This window comes from Garra rufa, chromosome 10 (assembly GCF_049309525.1).
Source record: "Garra rufa chromosome 10, GarRuf1.0, whole genome shotgun sequence".
Lineage (NCBI taxonomy): Eukaryota > Metazoa > Chordata > Actinopteri > Cypriniformes > Cyprinidae > Garra > Garra rufa.
This window is the reverse complement of record NC_133370.1, coordinates 29,997,495-30,018,880: the sequence shown is the minus strand read 5'-3', so window position 1 is coordinate 30,018,880 and position 21,386 is coordinate 29,997,495. Positions and strand designations below refer to the sequence as shown.

The window sequence follows — 21,386 nt, the reverse complement described above, 5'->3', positions numbered from 1 at the left end:
CAGTCCCATTCAAGTGTAATAGTCAACCTTGACTATTACTATTACTTATCGGCCTAGAAAATGGCAGCTTTACATTTTCCGCCAATCTTAGTGCACGATATAATTTACAGAAGCATCGAGTTTTAAATAGGACAAATACAGAAACTCTTTTGTCATTTTTGAACGCGATGCTGTGTTGGTCACATAGGATTCAATGATCTATGCTAAGCTATGCTAAAAGTGATATCGCCAGAACAGGAGAACGGCTGAATGGATTTCAAAATGGTAAAACTCAACTTATTAACTCGGGGGAAGTTGGAGAATGAGCCTATTTCCAAAAAAAGTGGAGTGTTCCTTTAAGATGAACGAAGGTGTTAGAGGTTTGAAATGACATGAGGGTTAGTAATAATGAAAGAATTTTCTCTTTTACCACTTTTAAGATACTTTTAGGGTGCTTTTTTGTCATCACGAAGCTGACATTAACTTTTGTTATATTAAGCAGGAGATTCCTTGGAAATTTCCTGTTTTTGTTCCACAGAAAAATAGTGATACAAGTATAGAATGACTGCAAGGTGAGTAAATAGGACTTTCATTTTTTGTGTGAGCTATTCTTTCAGTCTTCACTATATCAGTGTGCTTTGTTTTATCCATAGTTCCCCTGACTTATAACATCCTCTTCACAACAATAGGAACTGTTACAAACATCAGCACAATCAGATCAGTCAAAGGACAATGCAAATATGTGTTTTGAGTATTTGTGTGAGCAATAGCGTGGGAATTATGGGAGGAATGTGAAGGGCATGACCAAACAGCATATCACAGGAAACTCACAGAGTGCATCCGGCGAGGATGAGAAGGGTCACAAAACATCAACTTTGAAAAAGTATCTGAACGCGATAACATCTGTGCCTTTCAAAAATGACACTAATCACCAGTGTCAAGAAACAAAAACATGCCAAGACACTGACATATAAAAACAGCTCAAATTTAAATTAGAAATTAATCTCTGTTAGAAGTGTGCCAAGTCCAAGTCATAGCAATCAAAAGACAGTTACATAAAGAATATGGCACACTAACTCAGGGCTTATCTCAAACAAACACATGAGAAGTATGTGGAGAAATGGCAAGCATGTGGTTCCTGATAACACACAGTTTGTTTTTGCATAATTGTGGTACCATTCATTTGAAGGTATGCAGAACACGCACCTCCTAACCTTTATAGATCTATTCACATTCCTCTGTGCTGGTTTGCGCAAGATTTGTCAGAGATGAGATAGAAGCCAGCTCATACTGGGATTATTGTTATGCATTGCAACTAATCTTCACTTTCTTATTCCAACAGGCAGTTTGGTCGTGGGGTTTCAAGCTAATTTAAAACAGGTGAACTACTTGACATTATTTAGGGAGCCGTTCCAGTAAATACAGGTCCAGGAGCAGAAGTTTTAGGCTTTTATTAGGGGCAGCTTGGGTTTTCCATGCTGCTGTGCCTAGACTCTGCCAATAATTATCTTTCCAGCTGGAATAGATGTGCAGAACTGTGCAATATGCTGTATTGCAGTAATTATGAATGGGAAAGGGGCCTGGGCACAAGCCATACCGGGTGAATCAGAGAAGCTTGAGCAATCTTTAAGAACGAGAGCTGTTTTTAAGCTCTGTGGTCAAATAGGCTAGAAGGACTTGTCTTGAAATGTATGCATGCATCAAGAAAGACTCAAAACATATTTTATGTTGACAGCGATGAAGAAAAATGAGCATCATGTGAATCCAATCACCGCTGCCAGCAGTGATCCATTTTCACACCCAAATACTTCTGTTGTGAATCTGGATGGGGTTGCTGATTCTGACAGTTTGACAGTGACTGAAAGGTAATTGGAATTTATAGGTCAGGTGAATGAACAATGTGGATTTGCAATGTGTAAGTGAATGCATAGTCTAACACGATTAATTCCTCTGGGCAGGTCTCAGCAATGTTCCAGGATCTGAAGGATAAGGATCACTCATCCGAGAACTGTAAGCGGGTAGTTAAAAAAAGACCTTTTATGTTCATCTAGAACATCATTGTGCATGTGCCAGTCATGATGTCTTCATACTGTTTGTACTACAGCGGTAGTAAATTTCACTTCACAGATTCAGAGATGCAAATCAATCAGTCAAATGAGGTTTAAAGGGATAGTTCAACCCAAAAAAAATGACAAATCTGTCATTAAACACTCACCTTCAAGTCATTTCAAACCTGTAAGATTTTCGTTCAACACAAATGAAGATATTTTTTATAAAATCTGAGAGCTTTCTGACAGCATCGCAACTGACACATTTAAGGACCAGAAAGGTAATAAGGACATTGCTAAAGGGGTCATTGGATGCAATACTAACTTTTACATGTTGTTTGAACATTCATGTGTTGGCAGTTTGTGTACACAACCACCCTACAATGATAAAAATCCACCTAGTGGTAGTTTTTTAATCTTTAAAAGTAATATCCCCTTTTTAAAATCAGGTCATTCTCAGCTTCTTGTCGTTGTGACGAAACACAGTTGTTTGACATGAGCACCTTACCTTAGGACCCGCCCTCACTGAGCTGAAACAATCCGAATACAATCGCAATTGTTTGACTCAGGTGCTGAGGAAGACTATTTGAGCAACTGAGGTGTTCTGATGTTGGATATAATAATGAACATAGCAGTAGTCATTTACTCCCGACATCTGAGCCGCTGAAGAGGCAGAGGACAACGTTACTTTTGTTTTTAAAAAGAAAGCGCCGATCCCGATCTACATATGCATCTATGTTCATGTGAATCATTCATGATGCAGCTTCACCCACAGCAGAAGTGAGTATAAGGGTTTTTTTTATGCATCTTTGCAAATGGCCTTTTTTAATAATATGTTTGTTGGCAAGTTTTGCCGATAAATGCGGCTAAATGCAGCTAGAGTAAACATTACAGCTCGTAATCCCTCAGCAGAGAGGGGCGGGGCGAGCAGAGCTCATTTGCATTTAAAGGGCCCATGCGATAAAATGAGCTGATATTTTGCAGAGCTGATTTTGACAAGGTAAAAGGGTGTTTTTTTTTACACTACTATTGAGAATTTTTAACCAAAGTATATTAGAGACTTTTCATTAAGACCCTAAAGAATCATATGAACTTGTGGAAAATGGGCATCCGATGACCCCTTTGAAATAGTCCATGTGACATCAGTGGTTTAACCTTAATTTTATGAAGCTATGAGAAAACTTTTTGCACGCAAAGAAAACAAAAATAACTTTATTCAACAATTTGTTCTTTTGCGTGTCCACCTGGTCTCTTGACATAAACATACCTTGTGAACTTTTTCGCGGGACGCGAAATACATACCAATAAATACATATTACTGCAGTTTCTAACAGAAATGTCCACTGTCCTCGGAAGAGATGAACGTACATATGGTACATTATATGGTAAAGGCTAGATGGTATACAAATGCGGCTACTGGGTATGCGCACATCAATATATCATAATTTTTGTCACACTGTATAACAATAATTACTGTTTTTTCTATATTGTAAGGGGTAGGTTTAGGGTTGGGGTAGGTGTAGATGTTTAGAAAACTTAGAAAATTTAATTTATTGTTAGCTTTCGGCCACAGCTGTATCAACCACGTTTTATGTGACAATGGTTTTGTATGTGTCAATGCGGTTTTGTCTTAAAAATGTCCGTTGAGTGGTGCTATAACTCTAATGCTCCGTGATGTTTTAAAATAACGTACCATCTGCACTACACCTAAACCTCCACGATAGTATGAACAAAAGCGAATGTGATGTAAAACGCAATCGCAAGCATGCCATTTTAGCTTGTTTTTCAATCTCTCAGCTCTTTCATTGTGAGTCATGTTTTTCACAGGATTCGTAACCAAGGATTCTGCATCCTAAGTCCAATTCTGTGCCGGCTGAGCTACCGAGCAAGCTTGTTATGGCTGGAAAGTGAAACATATGAAGCTGTAATCATAACTCTAATTTCTGTTGGAAACTGCAGTGATATGTACTTATGCGTACGTATTATGCGTCTAGCGAAAAAGTTCCCACAGGTACGTTTTCGCCATAAGATCTGGTTGTCCGTGTCAGTCTCTGCTGCGCATTCATGAGAATACTTGAATAAAGTCTTGAACATGGTAGTTGCATTGTTGCAAGGTCAGAAAGCTGTTGGATTTCTTCAAAAATATCTGAATTTGTGTTCTGAAGATGAACAAAGGTCTTATGGGTTTGGATCATGGAACAATTTGGAACATCAGGGTGAGTAATAATGACAGAATTGTTATTTTTGGATGAACAAACCTTTTAAATGTCACAGAAGCTTCACTATAAATGAGTTTAAAAAGTTAACCCAAAAATAAAAATTCTGCCATCAATTACTCACCCTTATGTCGTTCCAAAACCTGTAAGACCTTCTTTCATCTTTGGAGCACAATTTAGTGGTTCAACTATATTTTATGAAGCTAAGAGAACACTTTTTTGTGCAAAGAAAACAAAAATAACAACTTTATACCACATTTTCATAAACAAAAATGAACACCTTATGGGTTTGGAAGAACATGAAGGTGAGTAATTAATGACAGAATTTTTATTTTTGGGTGAAGTAACCCTTTAGAGCTAATGAAAAAAAATTAAATTGCTTTAAAAGCTAAAGTGCAATTTCTGTATCACTACAAGCAAATGCATAAACAAGGGCTGCATCTCAAAACACGTTCTCTCTATTAAAGGAGAAGTCCGGTGTGATATTGACCTAAAGTGTGTTGAATCATGATACCGAGTGTGAAGGTACCCTTCATAGCTCATCTCGGCTTGTCCACTGCAGTCCGAAATCTGGCGTTAGTTAGCCGATGCTAACAACAGGTTGTCAATGAGGGTGAATAGGGCATCGGACTAGCCATGTAAATAAATCACTGTTTTACACCATTTACGAGGCACAAAGTAGCGCCACACTTCATTGGTAGACTTCCAAGGGCCCGATTACCGATCTCCGCCATCTTGAATTTAGTCACGATAAGTCGAGTGACGAGCAGGAAGGAAACTACATCCTGATAAGTTGATAACCTGATAAGTTCCTTCCTGCTCGTCACTCGACTTATCGTGACTAAATTCAAGATGGCGGCGATCGGTAATTTTACTAAGGGGAATGTCTGTATAAATCTTCTTGTAATAATAATAAATAATAAACTACCAGTGCTTTTTCAAAGTTCTCAATGTCTCGTTTTAAATGTTTTAAAAGTTACTTTGTGCCTCGTAAATTAACTAATAAAGAAATGAAACTAAATCTAGCCAGTTTGCCATTGAAATCCAAAACTATACTATCCTATACTATCCTATACTATCCTATCCTAAACTATATTAATAACTGCAACTTGGGCTCTGTTCTGATAAGTTGTCGGACAAGTGCAGAATTCTATTCGTTCCCTCGTTTCAATTAAAAGTTCCCTCTGGGCTCGGCGGGCCACCAGTCTGCCCGGACGCTACGCCCCTGTACTTATCAGTACGTATTTTGCATCTTGCGGAAAAAATCCCACAGGTACGTTTTCGTCATGAGATCAGGTAGTCATATACTAAGTGTATTGCTTTTAGGCAGAACTTTGGCACCAGTTTCAAACTTGATAGGACATAAAGAATATAGAATGTCTTTGATATATAAAAGCAAGCATGAACGCTTAGACTAACACATCATAAACATGAAGTGTCTTGGCATTGCAGGAGATAAAACAGAACCAGCCTGCGGTGTATCCTGTCTCACTGATGCATGCGGTCTGCATTGCCAAATGTCTTCTCATATAAAAACATTTTCCTTCATGCTCTCCTGAGATTTAAGGTCCACCGTAATACATTCCCCGTTTCTTATTTGTTGGGTCTTAAAGGACAGGTATCCATAGCAACCCCGCAACATTCCAACAACGTCTGGCCCCTGGCCTGTCACAACACCATCTGCCCCAGAGCGAGCATTCACACACTTTAAAGACTAAGGTAGAAGAAAACAACGATAAACGGAGACTTCTGATAAATTCCCACCACGCGGATCACTTCACTGTTTTCGTACAAAGCCTTATGAAAGCAAACGAGAAGCTTTGCTCTGTGTTGACATACATTATGCTTTGACATTAGCAACAGCGCATTTCCAGGAGTGCCACATGGTTCTCATTAACATTCCAAGTGCTCTCTTACTCTCTTCTTCTCTTCCTCTCTCTTTTTCCCACTCTCTTTTGTCTCCTGAGGAGGCCAAAAAGGAAAACTGACAGCGTTGGCTCTGGACCATGCATTCCATGGGATGTGTCAAAACCATTCTCCGAAGAGCACAGAAGGCCCACATAGGGGCACTTAGACACACACATACACACGTTGGGTTTCCATGTTTTATGGGGACATGCCATAGACGTAATGGTTTTTATACTGGTCAAACTGTATTTTATATCCCCAGTCCCTAACCCTGCTCTAAAACCTATCCCTCACACAAAACTACAGACATTTTTACATTTTTATTATTGAACTTTATTGAACTTCAAAATCTCAACACTCATTCACTGCCATTATAAAGCTTGGATGAGCCAGGACATTTATTAATTTAACTTAGGCTTGTAAATCATGTGGTCATTTTCATGTTTTGGGTGAACTATCCCTTTAATAAAAATGGGAGCATGTTTTCCATATTTGTTAGGCAGAAATAGAAATGCATTCTTCTATTCTTGAGCCATTGTTTCATATCTGGCGGTTATCATAGGCATGCTGACATTACAGAACAGTCCAAATTCCAAATTGCATATTTAATCAAAATCTGGGTTTCATTATTATCTAGACCAGGTCTTCAACCAAGGCCAAGGGACCCCTTGGTGGATAGCCAGGATCTCTATAGACCTTATTCAGAATAGTTTCGATAAAATGATAAATTGATAAATTGATGAAATCAAGACTGAGGAACAGAAGTACAATGTGGGTTCAATGTATTATACTGTTGTTTAACGATATGCCAATTGTTCAGCTGATGAAACATCTTTCCAAAAGACTCTCAGTAGACGAAAAACTCCCTGTAACAACTTTCCACTGTGCATTCCATTGTCAAGAAAGTATCAGCCTAATCTACTTTATACTTCTATTTTGTAGTCTAATTGCCATGGACTAATGGAATTTAAAGGTGTTTACCAGCAAGAGTGAACATTTCCAAAAGGTTTTTCTGTATTGAACTTCCGAAACAAATTCCAATTTTGTTCAAAATGATGTCATGCCAGTTCATTAAAGTATGTAGCAGCATCAAGTCTCCCTCGCAGCCTAATTTTCATCTTTGTAAAATGATAGGTTTAGTTCACTTCCAAAGCAAAAATTCCTGATAACTTACTCACCCCCATGTCCATCCAAGATGTTCATACTGTATCTTTCTTTCTTTAGTCGAAAAGAAATCAAGGTTTTAAGGAAAACATTCCAACATTCCATTTTTCTCCATAGAGTATCATGAGGATCAATGGGTTGAAGGTCCAAATTGCAGTTTCAATGCAGCTTTAAAGGGCTTTACATGCCAGTCGAGGAATGAGGGTCTTTTTCTTGGTCATTTTCTTTGAACCAAAGTACACAGACGAATAACTAACGCGTGTGACCTAACATGTAAGGAATAACTGACGATGGGCCGTTGAATTCTTAAAAAATAACACATTATTTTCTGAGAATTCAAAGGACCAAAGTCAATTATTCCGCTTATACTATGGTTACCACACCTCAAGACATCGATCAGATGATGTATTTTAAGACAATCATCCAGTTTTTGTCCTTAAAACGCTATTGTGAGTAGGATTCATTTCTTATGCAGCTCATCCAATCCCTTCGTTACTAACTACAAAATGTCATTGTAGACCTAGCAACGACATTTAAGCGTTTGATAGCAAACTAATGCAGTTAATAATGAAGTTTAGACAGACTGACAGACAGGCAGACAGACGGCAAGAGAAAGGAGGAGAGATATTAAGCTGGTGAATTACCTCTCTCAAGTCTGTGCGTCTCTCAAAAGTGATCGACAGCAGTGTCTCTACTAATAGTGAAACTTTAAGTTCTTTTCTTCAAGACCACGCTGTTGTTACCTCGCGTGTGAGAACTGTCATGTAGTTTTTAAATTGTTAATCGTCAGAGCAGCGCTAACAACATTAGCACGTATGCTGACGTGTGTGTAAACTGTATGTATGTGCTTCTGTGAGGGAGAGAGAGTGAGAGAAATAGATTATGTGCTTTCTGTACATAATAAAACGTAATATTGTGGCAAAAACGTTCTTATTCTATTGTTTACTGTGTTTATTTGTTTGGCCAGTGTCGTTGTGGGTTTTGGTTATTTTGCTGTTTTGGGCTGTAAGGACCTTTGAAATAAATGAAATCGTGTGGCGAAGTGATATGGACATGTACTGCGGTCAAGTGCTGCCTGGAACTAATTTCGCCGTGTGTTTCCCTGAAAATAATGCACACAATTAGAACATTTGTCAACCAGTTAGATTCTATCATTCAACTGCCCCGTAGTATAAGATTACATAATGCAGAGCTAGTGCAAGACGAGCATTTATGTTTAAAATGTATATAAATTTTTATAAAAAATAAAAAAAATGACATTGTTTTGTTAGATAAGGCCCTTATTCCTTGGCTGGGATCGTGTAGAGCCCTTTGAAGCTGCATTGAAACTGCAGTTTGGACCTTCAACCCGTTGCCAACCATTGAAGTCCACTATAGGGAGAAGAATCCTGCACTGAAAAAAATTACTGTGAAATTAACGGTAAATGACTGTAAAAATGCTACAGTAAAAACCTGTTGAATGGTTAACGGTAAATTCCCCTACTATATATGGTAATTTTTTTTACATGCAATTTTACAGTAGTATACCATTTTTGGAAGTGATAAAGAACCTATAACTTACAGTGAATAACCGTAAATTTACATTCCCAGAATTCCCTGTGTTACTTTTGAAATTTGTGGTCTTTTTTGTTGAAATAACTCTTCTTAGTTTTTTCTTATCAGTTTTGTACATTAGGGTTGTATGTTACATCTAATGTTGTTAAATTAATGTTTATTGCATTATTTCAGTTTCATATGTGTTGCCATGATGGTGTTTAGTGTTTGTGTGAATTACCTAAAATGTTGCTACCGTATTTTTTACGGTTAAATTCTGGCAACCACTGCTTCCGTTTTTTTACCGTAAATTTTACGTACATTTTTTACAATGTGGAATGTTTTCCTCAGAAACCTTAATTTCTTTTCGACTGAAAAAAGAAAGACATGACTCTTGGATGACATAAATTAATTAATAATTAATAATTATCAGGAATTTTTTATTCTGGAAGTGAACTAATCCTTTAAATATGGTTTCTTGTACACCCTGTCTGAGGTCTATAATAATATCTGTTTACTACCGTAGTTGTTTATTTGCATACTTCATGATGCTTGCAATGTAAATCCATTACAATTATTGATGTACATATACTTAAACTTTTTTTGTATTTAATACATTTTAATGTGAGAGGGACAATGAATCATTTAGCTGAACATTAGCTTCTTATTTCAGTTATTTTAAATAATGCATTTTGTATTGTATATATTGCATTTTTTCACAAATACTAGTTTGAGATCAAATAAAAATGGGTGGAAATTATGTAATAACAACAACCTTGGATAAACAAATACTTTCATTTCTTCACATTATTGAATCTGTATGCTCTATTATTTATATGTCAGGCCAACTAACACTGAGGAGAAACCTGATACTGGAATCACTGAATCACTGGAAATAGCCTTGAGATTCAGAAAGAGGACGTGAAATGTTGTGGAACGCCCACTGTAGGATCCCATCTATAGAGCCCTGCATTCATCAAGACAAATATACTGTTAGATATCTCATCTGGGGCTTCATTTACATTTACAGCTTCCATTGCTCACATTTGCATTCATTTATTTGTATAGTACTGAGAAACATGACCTCACCTCCCCCATTATAGAGTCCATTTCATCTCTGTTGAGCAGCTGCTCTGATGGCGTTAAGCCCTGATCAGTCATATGTTGACTCACCTGTGGGAATAAACCAGACTTATAACATCTGTGGGGTCAGGAGGCCCAAAATTGTTGTTTTAGTGTATACGGGATACCTGAAGACTCCTAGATGATGTTTCACTCTCAGGGACCCAAGGCCTGGAGCAATTCCTACATCTTGTCTTTCCACTGAAGAGACACAGGGGAAGAGAGACAGGGAGTGACTAAGATTCAAAGCATGAAAGAGCTCACAGTTATTTTGTTAAATAAATAACACTACAATAACATCTGTACTTTGAGAAGTTGCAGAGGGCATGATACATCTGCAGGCACTGCGGGCAGGTGATCAGCTCGCCTCGGGTGAGGTGGCAAATTCCACAAGCCATCCTCATCCCAACCATCTCACCCTCTGAAGACTAATGGAGATTAAATATTAAAATATTACCACACTTGTCAGAGATATGCCCGTTCACACCAAAAACTATATTGGTAACTACTGTATATTAGTGTCCACACCCATGTAAAATAACATTCTGATTAGTGAGCCACAGTTTTGTCATTTGCTGTTTTAGAAGACTTGTTATTCTCAAAGAGGTGTGTTCAGATCAAGAACGATAACTATAAAGATAATTACAACAACTATATTAGCTCCCCACCAACGTATGATAACGTTCAGTTTATTATAAGCACAGTAATGTTGTCTACTGCTTTAAATGCTTGAGCTGTTTAATGTGAGGTGTATTCTGATTGGCTGTCTGTGTTTTTATTGTTCATCAGCTGCATAAAAATCCTGAAAGTAATTCCATTGATTATTAAAACGTTACAGTTACATTTATTGTTATAGTTATCGTTCTTGTTGTAACTGGCCTTGTGTGTGCACTGTGTCTATCACTGATTCACATGAAAGTGTTACCTGGAGGCCCATGGGCTGAGTGCTTTTGCCTCCTGTGACTGTGGAGAGTGAAGTGGAGGACAGAGACGAGAAAAAGGAGAAGTCCACAGCAGAGCTGGAGCTTGTCTCTGTCACTGGAGGGTGAACTGCAGGCTAAAATAGGAGCAGAGATATTACTACTGCAAGGACTACTAATAATCAAAACAGTTGGTGTCAAAAGTTTACATACAGCTTGCAGAATCTGCAAAATGTTAATTATTTTACCAAAATAAGAGAGATCATAGAAAATGCATGTTATTTTTTATTTAGTACTGACCTGAATAAGATATTTCACATCAAAGACGTTTACATATAGTTCACAAGAGAAAATAATAGTTGAATTTATAAAAATGACCTGTTCAAAAGTTTACATACACTTGATTCCTAGTACTGTGTTGTTACCTGAATGATCCACAGCTGTGTTTTTACATTTAGTAATGGTTGTTCATGAGTCCCTTGTTTGTCCTGAACAGTTAAACTGCCTGCTGTTCTTCAGAAAAATCCTTCAGGTCCCACAAATTCTTTGGCATTCTATTGCTTTCAGCATTTTTGTGTATTTGAACCCTTTCCAGCAATGACTGTATGATTTTGAGATCCATCTTTTGACACTGAGGACAACTGAGGGACTCATATGCAACTATTACAGAAGGTTCAAACGCTCACTGATGCTTCAAAAGGAAAAACGATGCATTAAGATGAATGAGGATGTGTACATTTTTGTTTTATTTTGCCTAAATATCATCTTTTTTCATTTAGTACAGCCCTTCAGATACAACAGAAGATACTTACACATTCTACAGAAGACAAAATAAGTTAAATTTACTCTGATCTTCAAATTCAAATGAAATCTTGTCATGTTTTACCTGCAAAGGGGTGTATGTTCTGTCCTTCGCTCTGTTGCTTTGGCATAGCTGACAGCGCCAGGTACCACTGAAAACAAACACATTCATATAAAGATTCATATACAGTAGAGCAGTGGTTCCCAACCATGTTCCTGGAGGGCCCCCAACACTGCACATTTTGCATCTCTCATTTGTCTGACATACCCATTTTAGGTCTTGGAGACTCTACCAATGAGCTGATGATCTGAATCAGGTGTGTTTGATTAAGGAGACAAGGGCTGTTTCCGAAATCGCCCCTATACCCTATTTACTATTCCCTACATTAGTCCACTCATACAGTGAGTGAATTTGGACACTAGTGCACTGGAAAGACTGCTGCTTTTGCATAGTTTGCTTGCTGTTTAATAATCATTTGAAACGGGCAGTTCCAGTAGTGAGATTAAAGGATTTATCTTTAACTCTGTCACAGAAATTATGTAGAAACCCTCGTTAAACAAATTAATAATCAATTTACAACTAATGTGTACCTGTGTTGTACGCTGTATTACGCAGTGGACGAGCGTGTTGTAAAATGAACGGATGGTTGAGACGCGGGAATTCAATCGGCGCGTGACTTTCACAGTGCATTATAGGTTATCTCTAGCTGTTGAGTGTACATCGGTTGTACACTCGTTTTTGTGGTGCATTGTGGGATTGAATGAGTGCACTCGAGAATGTCCACTATGGTTTCGAACACCACTTAAAATGGTTGTCCCCTCAAATAGTGCCCTATTTGAGGGTATAGGGGGCGATTTCGGATACAGCCAAGGAAAACATGCAGTGATAGGGGGCCTCCAGGAACATGGTTGCACTGTAAAAAGTTTTCACCAGTTTCAACTTAAAAACTTAAGTTTAGCAGCTGCCTTAAGATTTTAAGTTAAATCAACTTAAGTCATTTAAACTCACAAGTTATATCAACTCATTTTTATTGTAATAAGTTAAAATGACTTGTAGTTTTAAGCTGATTTAACTTAAAAATGTAAGGCAGCTGCTTAACTTAGGTTTTTAAGTTGAATCTGGTGAAAACTTTTTATAGTGCATGGGAACCACTGATATAAAACAATAATTCTCAAAAGGTTTGACTCGAAGGCTCCCCATTTTCCAACACAATTCTCAAACCCCACCCCCATTTATGTTAAAGGGATATTTCACCCAAAAATGAACATTTTGTCAATAATTACTCACCCTCATGTCGTTTCAAAGCTGTAAGACCTTCATTCAGGAACACAAATTAGGATATTTTTTGATGAAATCCCAGAGCTTTCTGACCCTCCATAGACAGCAACGCAACTACCATGTTCAAGGCCCAGAAAGATAGTAAGAACATCATTACACTTAATTTTATGAAGCCATAAAAATACTTTTTGTGCACAAAGAAAACAAAAATAATGACTTTATTCAACAATTTCTTCATATCCTTCATGGTACTCTCGGGAATGCGTGTCGAAGACTGACATGGAAAAGTAGAAATTGTTGAATAAAGTTGTTCTTTTTGTTTTCTTTACGCATAAAAAGTATCCTCTAAACTTTATAAAGTTACAGTTGAATCACTGATGTCAGATTGTTTTAATGATGTTCTTACTGCCTTTCAGGGCCGTGAACGTGTCAGTTGCATTGCTGTCTATGCAGGGCCAGAAAGCTCCCGGATTTCATCAAAAATATCTTAAGTTGTGTTCCAAAGATGAGTGAAGGTCCTAAGGGTTTAAAAACGACTTGTGGGTGAGTCATTTATGACAGAATTTCATGTATTTTTATCTATGATTTTATGTATTTTTTTAAAGCCATTTTAGTTAGATTATTGTATTTTTTTAATTATTAATAATAAAATCAATTTAGATCATTTTTTAAATGACAGATTAATTAATATTATTTATTTATTATTATTTATTACAAATCAATATTATTAGTCTGTAATTTTAAAGTTGTATTAATAATATTACAAATTATTTAATAATATAATTCATATTAATTGTATGTCATTCTGCTGCTCCCTTGAAAGTTTGCTGAGGCCCCCTAGTGGTTGAGAACCACTGGTATCTGAAAGTCTGAAACCACACTGAAAATTGGGATTTCAAATCTCATTTGAACCTTTTTTTATTCTACAGTATGTAGATTATCAACACTGACTTTAGTTCAACACAGCTAAAGAATAATGACGAGCGCAGTCATAGGTCACCTGTAGCTTTGGTAGGGTCAGTGGCTTGTGCGTCAAATGACTAATCTGTACCTGGGTATGGAGGTGAGGGGCGGCACCAGGCAGGCGAGATGGAAGGCACGAGGACATCCGTCACAGCAGATGAGCTCCCCACCGTCTTTACATATGGCACACTCATCATCATTATGCTCTACCTGAACATATGCAGCATAAATGTGACCCTGGACCAAGTAGCACGGATATATTTGTAGCAATAGCCAAAAATACATTGTATGGTCAAAATTTTCTTTTATGCCAAAAAACTTTAGGATATTAAATGTTCCTCAAAGATATTTTGTACATTTCCTACCGTAAATATATTAAAACTTTATTTTTGATTAGTAATATGCATTGCTAAGAACTTTATTTGGACAACTTTAAAGGCGATTTTCTCAATATTTCGATGTTTTGGCACCCTCAGATTCCAGATGTTCAAATAGTTGTATCTAGAGCAAATCCTAACAAGTCATACATCAATGGAAAGCTTATTTATTCCGCTTTTTAGACAATGTATAAACCTCAATTTAAAAAAAATCTACCCTTATGACATGGTTTTGTGGTCCAGTGTCACAAATACCAGGTTAACATTATGACAGCTTACGCCCATAGAATATTTTCCAAGTAGGTTTTTCTGTATCTTCAACGTCTGTAATTTACACAAGGTGAACAAATCTTGATCACCTACTTCCATGACTCTTGTGCTTGGCTCTCCCTGCTGGTGACTATAGTTCTGTGCAGTCTTGTGCACTCCAGCTGTCTCATCTAGTTTGCCAGAAGAGTAGAATTCTCCTCCAACCTTGATGCATTTTTTGGCACCTCCTGCGGGAGAGAGCAGCTGAGACATCTGTGCTGCCAAAGTGAACCGCCAAAGTATTTACACGGCAAGGTTACACTAGCAAAACACACACTAAGAGCTAAAGCATTAGCTAAGTAAAGGCTTTCATCACAGCCTTTCAATACTGTATTAGTGTGCTGAGCTCACCAGACTCAATGACCTGCTGGATCAGAATCCCCTCCACTGTCCCGCAGCCAGTGGGATGCTCACTGGCAGACACAGTCACGGCCCTCTGGACTGAGGTAGATACAGCCTGGACCCCTTCATTTTGGAAGATATTATTTGTTCATATGCAACCTCATTCATCTACTATAATACACAGTTTTTCAATAACACACTTTACACAAACATGTGGTTACCGTTTCCCACTGAGACTTGAGAAAGCGCTGCACCATCTGTCTTTCGCATTGGCTTGCCTTTGCTTCCTGGAACAGTGAAGACATTGAGTTATCAAGACTGTCATGTTTGCAAACTTTTCAACAAACTTTACAAACAAAATTTCACCAAGCTTATTACTCACTAAAAATTCCCACAGATCATGCCATTTTAAGTCATATTTTGATGTAACAAAGTGGTTACATCTAAGTGTGTGATTTGTTTACCTAATTTTTTTAGATTACCCTGCTGAAAAAAACAATAGAAACCATCACAGAAATTAAAACCAGTACCCATTAAAACTAGTAAAACCATTACAAATTCTGTAGTTCATTCAGACTGATTTGTGAAAGTGCACGAACACAAAAGGCTGGATTTATTCAATAATGTTATATTTTGTAATATTGGCATAATAATATATTTAGTAATATTATAATTCACCCAGATAGCACATGTACATCTGCAAGATGTCTGTTAAAGTGCACTTCATCTGGAAAGTATCTGCTGTGTACAAACATCTGACAGATGTTTACATACATTAAATCATAAACATCTTACATTTTCTAATCGTCTATTTGACATCTGATTGGAAACGTCCTATAGAGGTATTGCAGATGAGCAAAAAAAAAAAAACATCTTGCAGATGTCAAATAGACATCTCCGTGATATACAACATGTGTGCATGGTTGCCAGGTTTTCACAACAAAACCCGACCAATTGCTACTTAAAACCAGCCCAAACGTAGCCCAGTCACGTTTTGAGAGGGGTCCCCCTGGAAAAATCGCATTCCGAGGGGTAAAATACACGTTTTTTGGTGGGGTTGCCCTGGTAAAATTAGCATTCCAGGGCTAAATATTACATTATTAAGGAGGTTTCAACCCACGGAAACAGTGTTAAAGTAGCCCAATTCCGCGGGAAAACAGCGGACTTGGCAACACTGCATGTGTGTGTTAACAGGGCGCCTTTTTGAACGCAAAATGTCACGTGATTCGCGTAAAACCGATGGGGGCTTGCTTGCAAGCGTCCATTCTTTACAAAATTAATATTAGTCCACACAACACTGCAAAGTAGTTTTAGTATGTTATGAGATATTTATTTTATAAATGTTAGTCTTAGGTCAACATTTCCGTTTTGTTCGGCAGATCGTGTCTGTGAGTACAGCTTTTGTTGTTATTTTTTAAAAGCCATAGAAACACTATCGTGAATTTTATATTTTGTTTTTGGTTCAAATGGGAATGCAAAAATTTTATTTGTTGTAGTTTTCATTCATTACAACTATGACGACCTCCGCCTCCGAAAGCTCCGGAAATGTAAAAAGGGTAACGTTAACGTTAACGTTACATTGGCCCTTTAGTAATAATACGGCGAAAACGTAAGCCGTAACTTTTTATAGTAACTATTTTGTTTGGCTTATTATTTAAACTAAATGAAAACTGCCTAACTTGACAATTACATCACACGGTCACAGAAAGAAGTGGCAGGAGTAGCAAAAAACACCCATTTTTTCTCTTAACTCAGCTAACAGGGAACATTCTCAGAACTTTGGTAAACGTTCTGGCAAGGTTCTCTCAAAGTTTTGAACAAACATTCTTTAATAGAACGTTACATTCTTTAATAAAACGTAAATTCAAAGTTATCTGGCTTTTAAAAAAATACATTGTCTATGAAACGTTTTTCTAAAACATTTTAGTTGGAGCAACTTAAAGGGGCTATATGTAACTTTTTCCCCAAAATAAACGTAACAATAGCCTTTTTATTTGACCATTTATGACTCAAACATCTCCTGATGAGCATACTGACACCTTGTCAGCTCACAGTGGGTGCACCTACAGGGGTTGGACAAAAAAACTGAAACACCTGGTTTTAGACCACAGTTAGTATGGTGTTGGGCCTCCTTTTTTTGGCCAATAGAGCATTTCGTCTTTGGAATTGTCTTATACAAGTCCTGCACAGTTGCCAAAGGCATTTTGAGCCATTCTCCTCTTGCAGATCAGGGGTCAGGTCACTACATGATACTGGTGTAGGAAAATGTTATCTGACTCGCTCCTCCAAAACACCCCAAAGTGGCACAATAATATTCAGATCTGGTGACTATGCATGCCATGGGAGATGTCCAACTTCACTTTTCTTGTTCATCAGACCACTCTGTCACCTGTCTTGCTGTGTGTACTGGTGCATTATCATCCTGATACATGGTACCACCTTCAGAGTACAATGTCTGAACCATTGGGTGCACATAGTCAACGTTCACACCTGTTCTTACTGGTGGAATGTGCAGTCAGTGAAGATTGGCCACCAGGCTGCAAAAATATAGCCATGAAACCTCCAACATTATATTGGCCAGTGTTTCAGTTTCATTGTCCAACCCCACAGAGTGGTCTTATGAACAAGAAAAGTGAAGTTGGACATCTCCCATGGCATGCATAGTCACCAGATCTGAATATTATTGTGCCACTTTGGGGTGTTTTGGAGGAGCGAGTCAGATAACATTTTCCTACACCAGTATCATGTAGTGACCTGACCCCTGATCTGCAAGAGGAGAATGGCTCAAAATGCCTTTGGCAACTGTGCAGGACTTGTATATGACAATTCCAAAGACGAAATGCTCTATTGGCCAAAAAAAGGAGGCCCAACACCATACTAACTGTGGTCTAAAACCAGGTGTTTCAGTTTTTTTGTCCAACCCCTGTATAAGCCAGTATCCTATTTTTCCTATTTTCTGTCGGGTGACTCGGGTCGGATTTTTCGCGCGCTGTCTGCGGATGTGACGTCAAGCGCGTTCATGTTAAACGTTTCAGATCACTCTGCCACCATCGCTAGTCATATATATTACAAACAAACTTAGTTTCTCAAATAATATATGTATTTGACGGTTCTTACCTCTGTAAACATAATGTTGACTTCTTTGCAGCGGATGACTTGTGAAGTGTGTACGTACGAGCGCGAGCTGCGAGAGCGAGCAGAAAGGAAGAGCAGTTCCGTTTTTTGGCCACAGGTGTCAGTCGCGAGTTTAAATTTCAGAAAGTTACATATAGCCAGTGTTGCCAGATTGGGCGGGTTTCCGCCCAATCGGGCTTCTTTTGATCGCTTGGACCGGAGAATAACGCATTGGGCGGGTAGACAAAATTTGGGCTGCTTTAAAAAAATAAAAGCCGCCCAATCAGCTGCTTTTTTCTTCGCTTTTATCATTAGTCATTGTTATTTTAATACCTTCGAGCTCAAAGTATCACAGTAATATAATTTGTAGTGCAGTCATCAACTCATTTTTGCTTAACGCAACCCTTACTGGTTTAGTTTAACAGAGACCTATCAATCAACTTACGTCTTTAACGTTAGTTAGTGAGATGTGATGACTTGTGAGTGACGGGGTTTTGGCCCTATAACGGGCAAGATTTTGATTATGCAGCTTATTCATTTATTCATTTTAAGTAATTGCATGGCAAAGTGGCCTAAATATAAATTACACGATAAAAAAAAAAAAGTCTTAAGTGGATTACACGTGGTGAGAGATGAATAGAAGACTTCTAAATATAATTGTAACTGAAATAAGAAAACGTGGGTGTGTGCATGAACGTAAATGTCAGCTACATTACATTTGTTTCTCATCACTTTATTGTGCACTTTTTGCACAGAAATTAGCATATTTTTACTGTGGACATTAAAAATGATGCATGTGTTTTTCCCAGGGTTAAAGTCATCGGTTAATTTCCACTTTGAAAAGAAGACATTTTACGCATATTTTCGGACTGTTTTGATCCATATTCCTGTGAAATTGATTTCTTTATTTTATTTTGTCATTATTCTTTTTTTAAAGAGATAAAAATGGTCCTTATCAACCTTGACATGGCAATAAAATTCTCATTGTTTTGGCAGTTAAAATTTGGGCTGGTTTTTGTTGAAGTGGGCGGGTTTTGGTGAGCTTTTGGGCTGGAAATCGTCAACCCGATCTGGCAACACTGCATATAGCCCCTTTAATGATGACAGAATTAGCATTTATGGGTGAACTGTCCTTTTAATGCTGTCATTAACATTTACATAACGAAGAAAAACATTTTAAAACAAGTGGACATTAATGTACAGAGAACATTAAGATGTAACGTTTTCATAACTTAATCAATATGCCTTATTGGTGGCACTAAACATAAACAAAGCCACTGAATCGAACTAAATGCATACAGTATTTTACTGATCATTGCGGCTGAAAATGGTTGAATATTGTCATGTTTTGGACTGTACTAATTGGTAGACCGGGAAAAACATTTGGAGTACTATAGACGGCCAAACGTTATAACAAAGCAGACAAGTGCAAAAAAACTGAGGAACAAAAGGCGTTTGTGGTTGGCTGAACCAGGATTTCCAGGGCAAATTTCTGGTCAGGTAGGTGAAATATTAGGCTGATATCTTAATACTGCTTGTATGTATCTTTACCACCTATTAACTTTAGTTTGTCACAATATTGCTCCCTTTCCTGCATACTAAGTCCTTTTCTATATGATTTATCAGCTTCCACACGCTTTTTCTGTAGTGTAGACAGCATAAGTTAAGTTTCATTAGTGCAATCCATGCTGTTGTTTACATCCGAGTATCGCCAGTATGGCAGCGCATCTGGGTAACTGACCAAATGGTGACGTAAGTGCAAACCCTCTATAGGAACATTAACAAAATGTTCTTAGAACATATTTTTGCTATATGACCAGAATTCTTTAGTCTGTGTGCTGGTGTCCATACCTGAGCTAGAGGTCAAGGCTTTCTTGTTGTGGTGATGTGGTCGGTGACTCATTTGTTTTTCGGCCACCCCTCTTTTCTTGCCTGACTGGCTGCGGACCTGCAGCTCAAGCCTGGGGTTCCCTGCGTGTCTGACCACCTGCTTCAACTCTGCCAAATCAGATCATCATCACTTAAACTATAATTATCCTCCAACCCACTTATGTTTGTCAGACCTATGCACTGTACCTTTGGGAAGGCTCATAAACAGGGTTTCCAGTTTTGGATAACACTCCTTATTGTACTCTTTACAGAGATTACTCCAGAAACCCTGGAGGACAGTGGTGTCCTGGTCCAGTATCAAAGTGAGCAGTGAGTAGACAGCTTTGTGGATCCCGTCCTTTTTCTTTCGCTCTAACGTCTCCTTAAGTGTTAATGGAAATAGTATCTTTTTTTAGCATGTAATGAACTATGATTACACATACAGTTGAAGTCAAAAGTTTATATACACCTTGCAGAATCTACAAAATGTTAATTATTTTATCAAAATAAGAGAGATCATGCAAAATGCATGTTATTTTTTATTTAGTACTGACCTGAATATGATATTTCACATAAAAGATGTTTACATATAGTCTACAAGAGAAAAAAAAGTAGTAGAATTACTAAAAATGACCCTGTTCAAAAGTTTACATACGCTTGGGTTTTAATACTGTGTTGTTACCTTAATCTACAGCTGTGTTTTTTTTTTTTTTTTGAGAATAGTTGAGTGATAGTTATTCATGAGTCCTTTGTTTGTCCTGAACAGTTAATCAGCCCACTGTTCTTCAGACAAATCCTTTAAGTCCCACAAATTCTTTGGTTTTTCAGCATTTTTGTGTTTTTGAACCCTTTTTTGTAAATTCACCTATAATTTTCTCTTGTGGACTATATGTAAATATCTTTTTTGTGAAATATCTTATTCAGTTCAGTACTAAGTAAAAAATAACATGCATTTTGTGCGACCGCTCTTGTTTTGGTAAAATAATTAACATTTTGCAGACTCCACAAGGTGTATGTAAACTTCTGACCTCAACTGTATTTATGATTATGCTGAGGAATATAATTTTATGGAAATGTTCACCCTCAGGATCTGTTCAGAGATGATGTCGTGATCCGCCAGCCCATACAGCAGTGGGAAGGGGTCATGGATTGCCATGGCGATCTCAGTCCTACATGCTCGTAGCTGTGAGCGCAGGTCAGACTCTCCGTAACCTTCCACCCTAGACATGCTTCCACAAGAGTCCTGCATACAGATCACAAACTAATCACCAATTTAAATTCTGGCTCTGGTGTTCAGAGAGCACTTAATATAACTTTGAGATATTACTTTAGGAAGATTCAATTGTTGTATCATATGCATAACTAATACTTAAACTAATTAAAGGTCTTCAGACTTTTTTGAGATAAATTTAATGTTGCCCACCTATGATTTTTCATTACAA

General features: G+C 37.6%; 1 protein-coding gene across 1 annotated transcript; it reads right to left on the bottom strand.

The window, feature by feature from the left end:
* Positions 1–9,734: 9,734 nt before the first annotated feature.
* aire (autoimmune regulator) lies at positions 9,735–21,172 on the bottom strand. Its single transcript, XM_073849905.1, has 13 exons — positions 21,026–21,172; positions 20,152–20,326; positions 19,927–20,073; positions 15,183–15,248; positions 14,971–15,084; positions 14,674–14,807; positions 14,022–14,251; positions 11,777–11,843; positions 10,896–11,027; positions 10,277–10,398; positions 10,099–10,171; positions 9,938–10,021; positions 9,735–9,815 (listed from the first exon to the last, which is right to left on the bottom strand). The coding sequence occupies exons 1-13, from the start codon at positions 21,170–21,172 to the stop codon at positions 9,735–9,737; spliced, it is 1,572 nt and encodes a 523-aa protein (XP_073706006.1).
* Between the last annotated feature and the right edge of the window lie 214 nt (positions 21,173–21,386).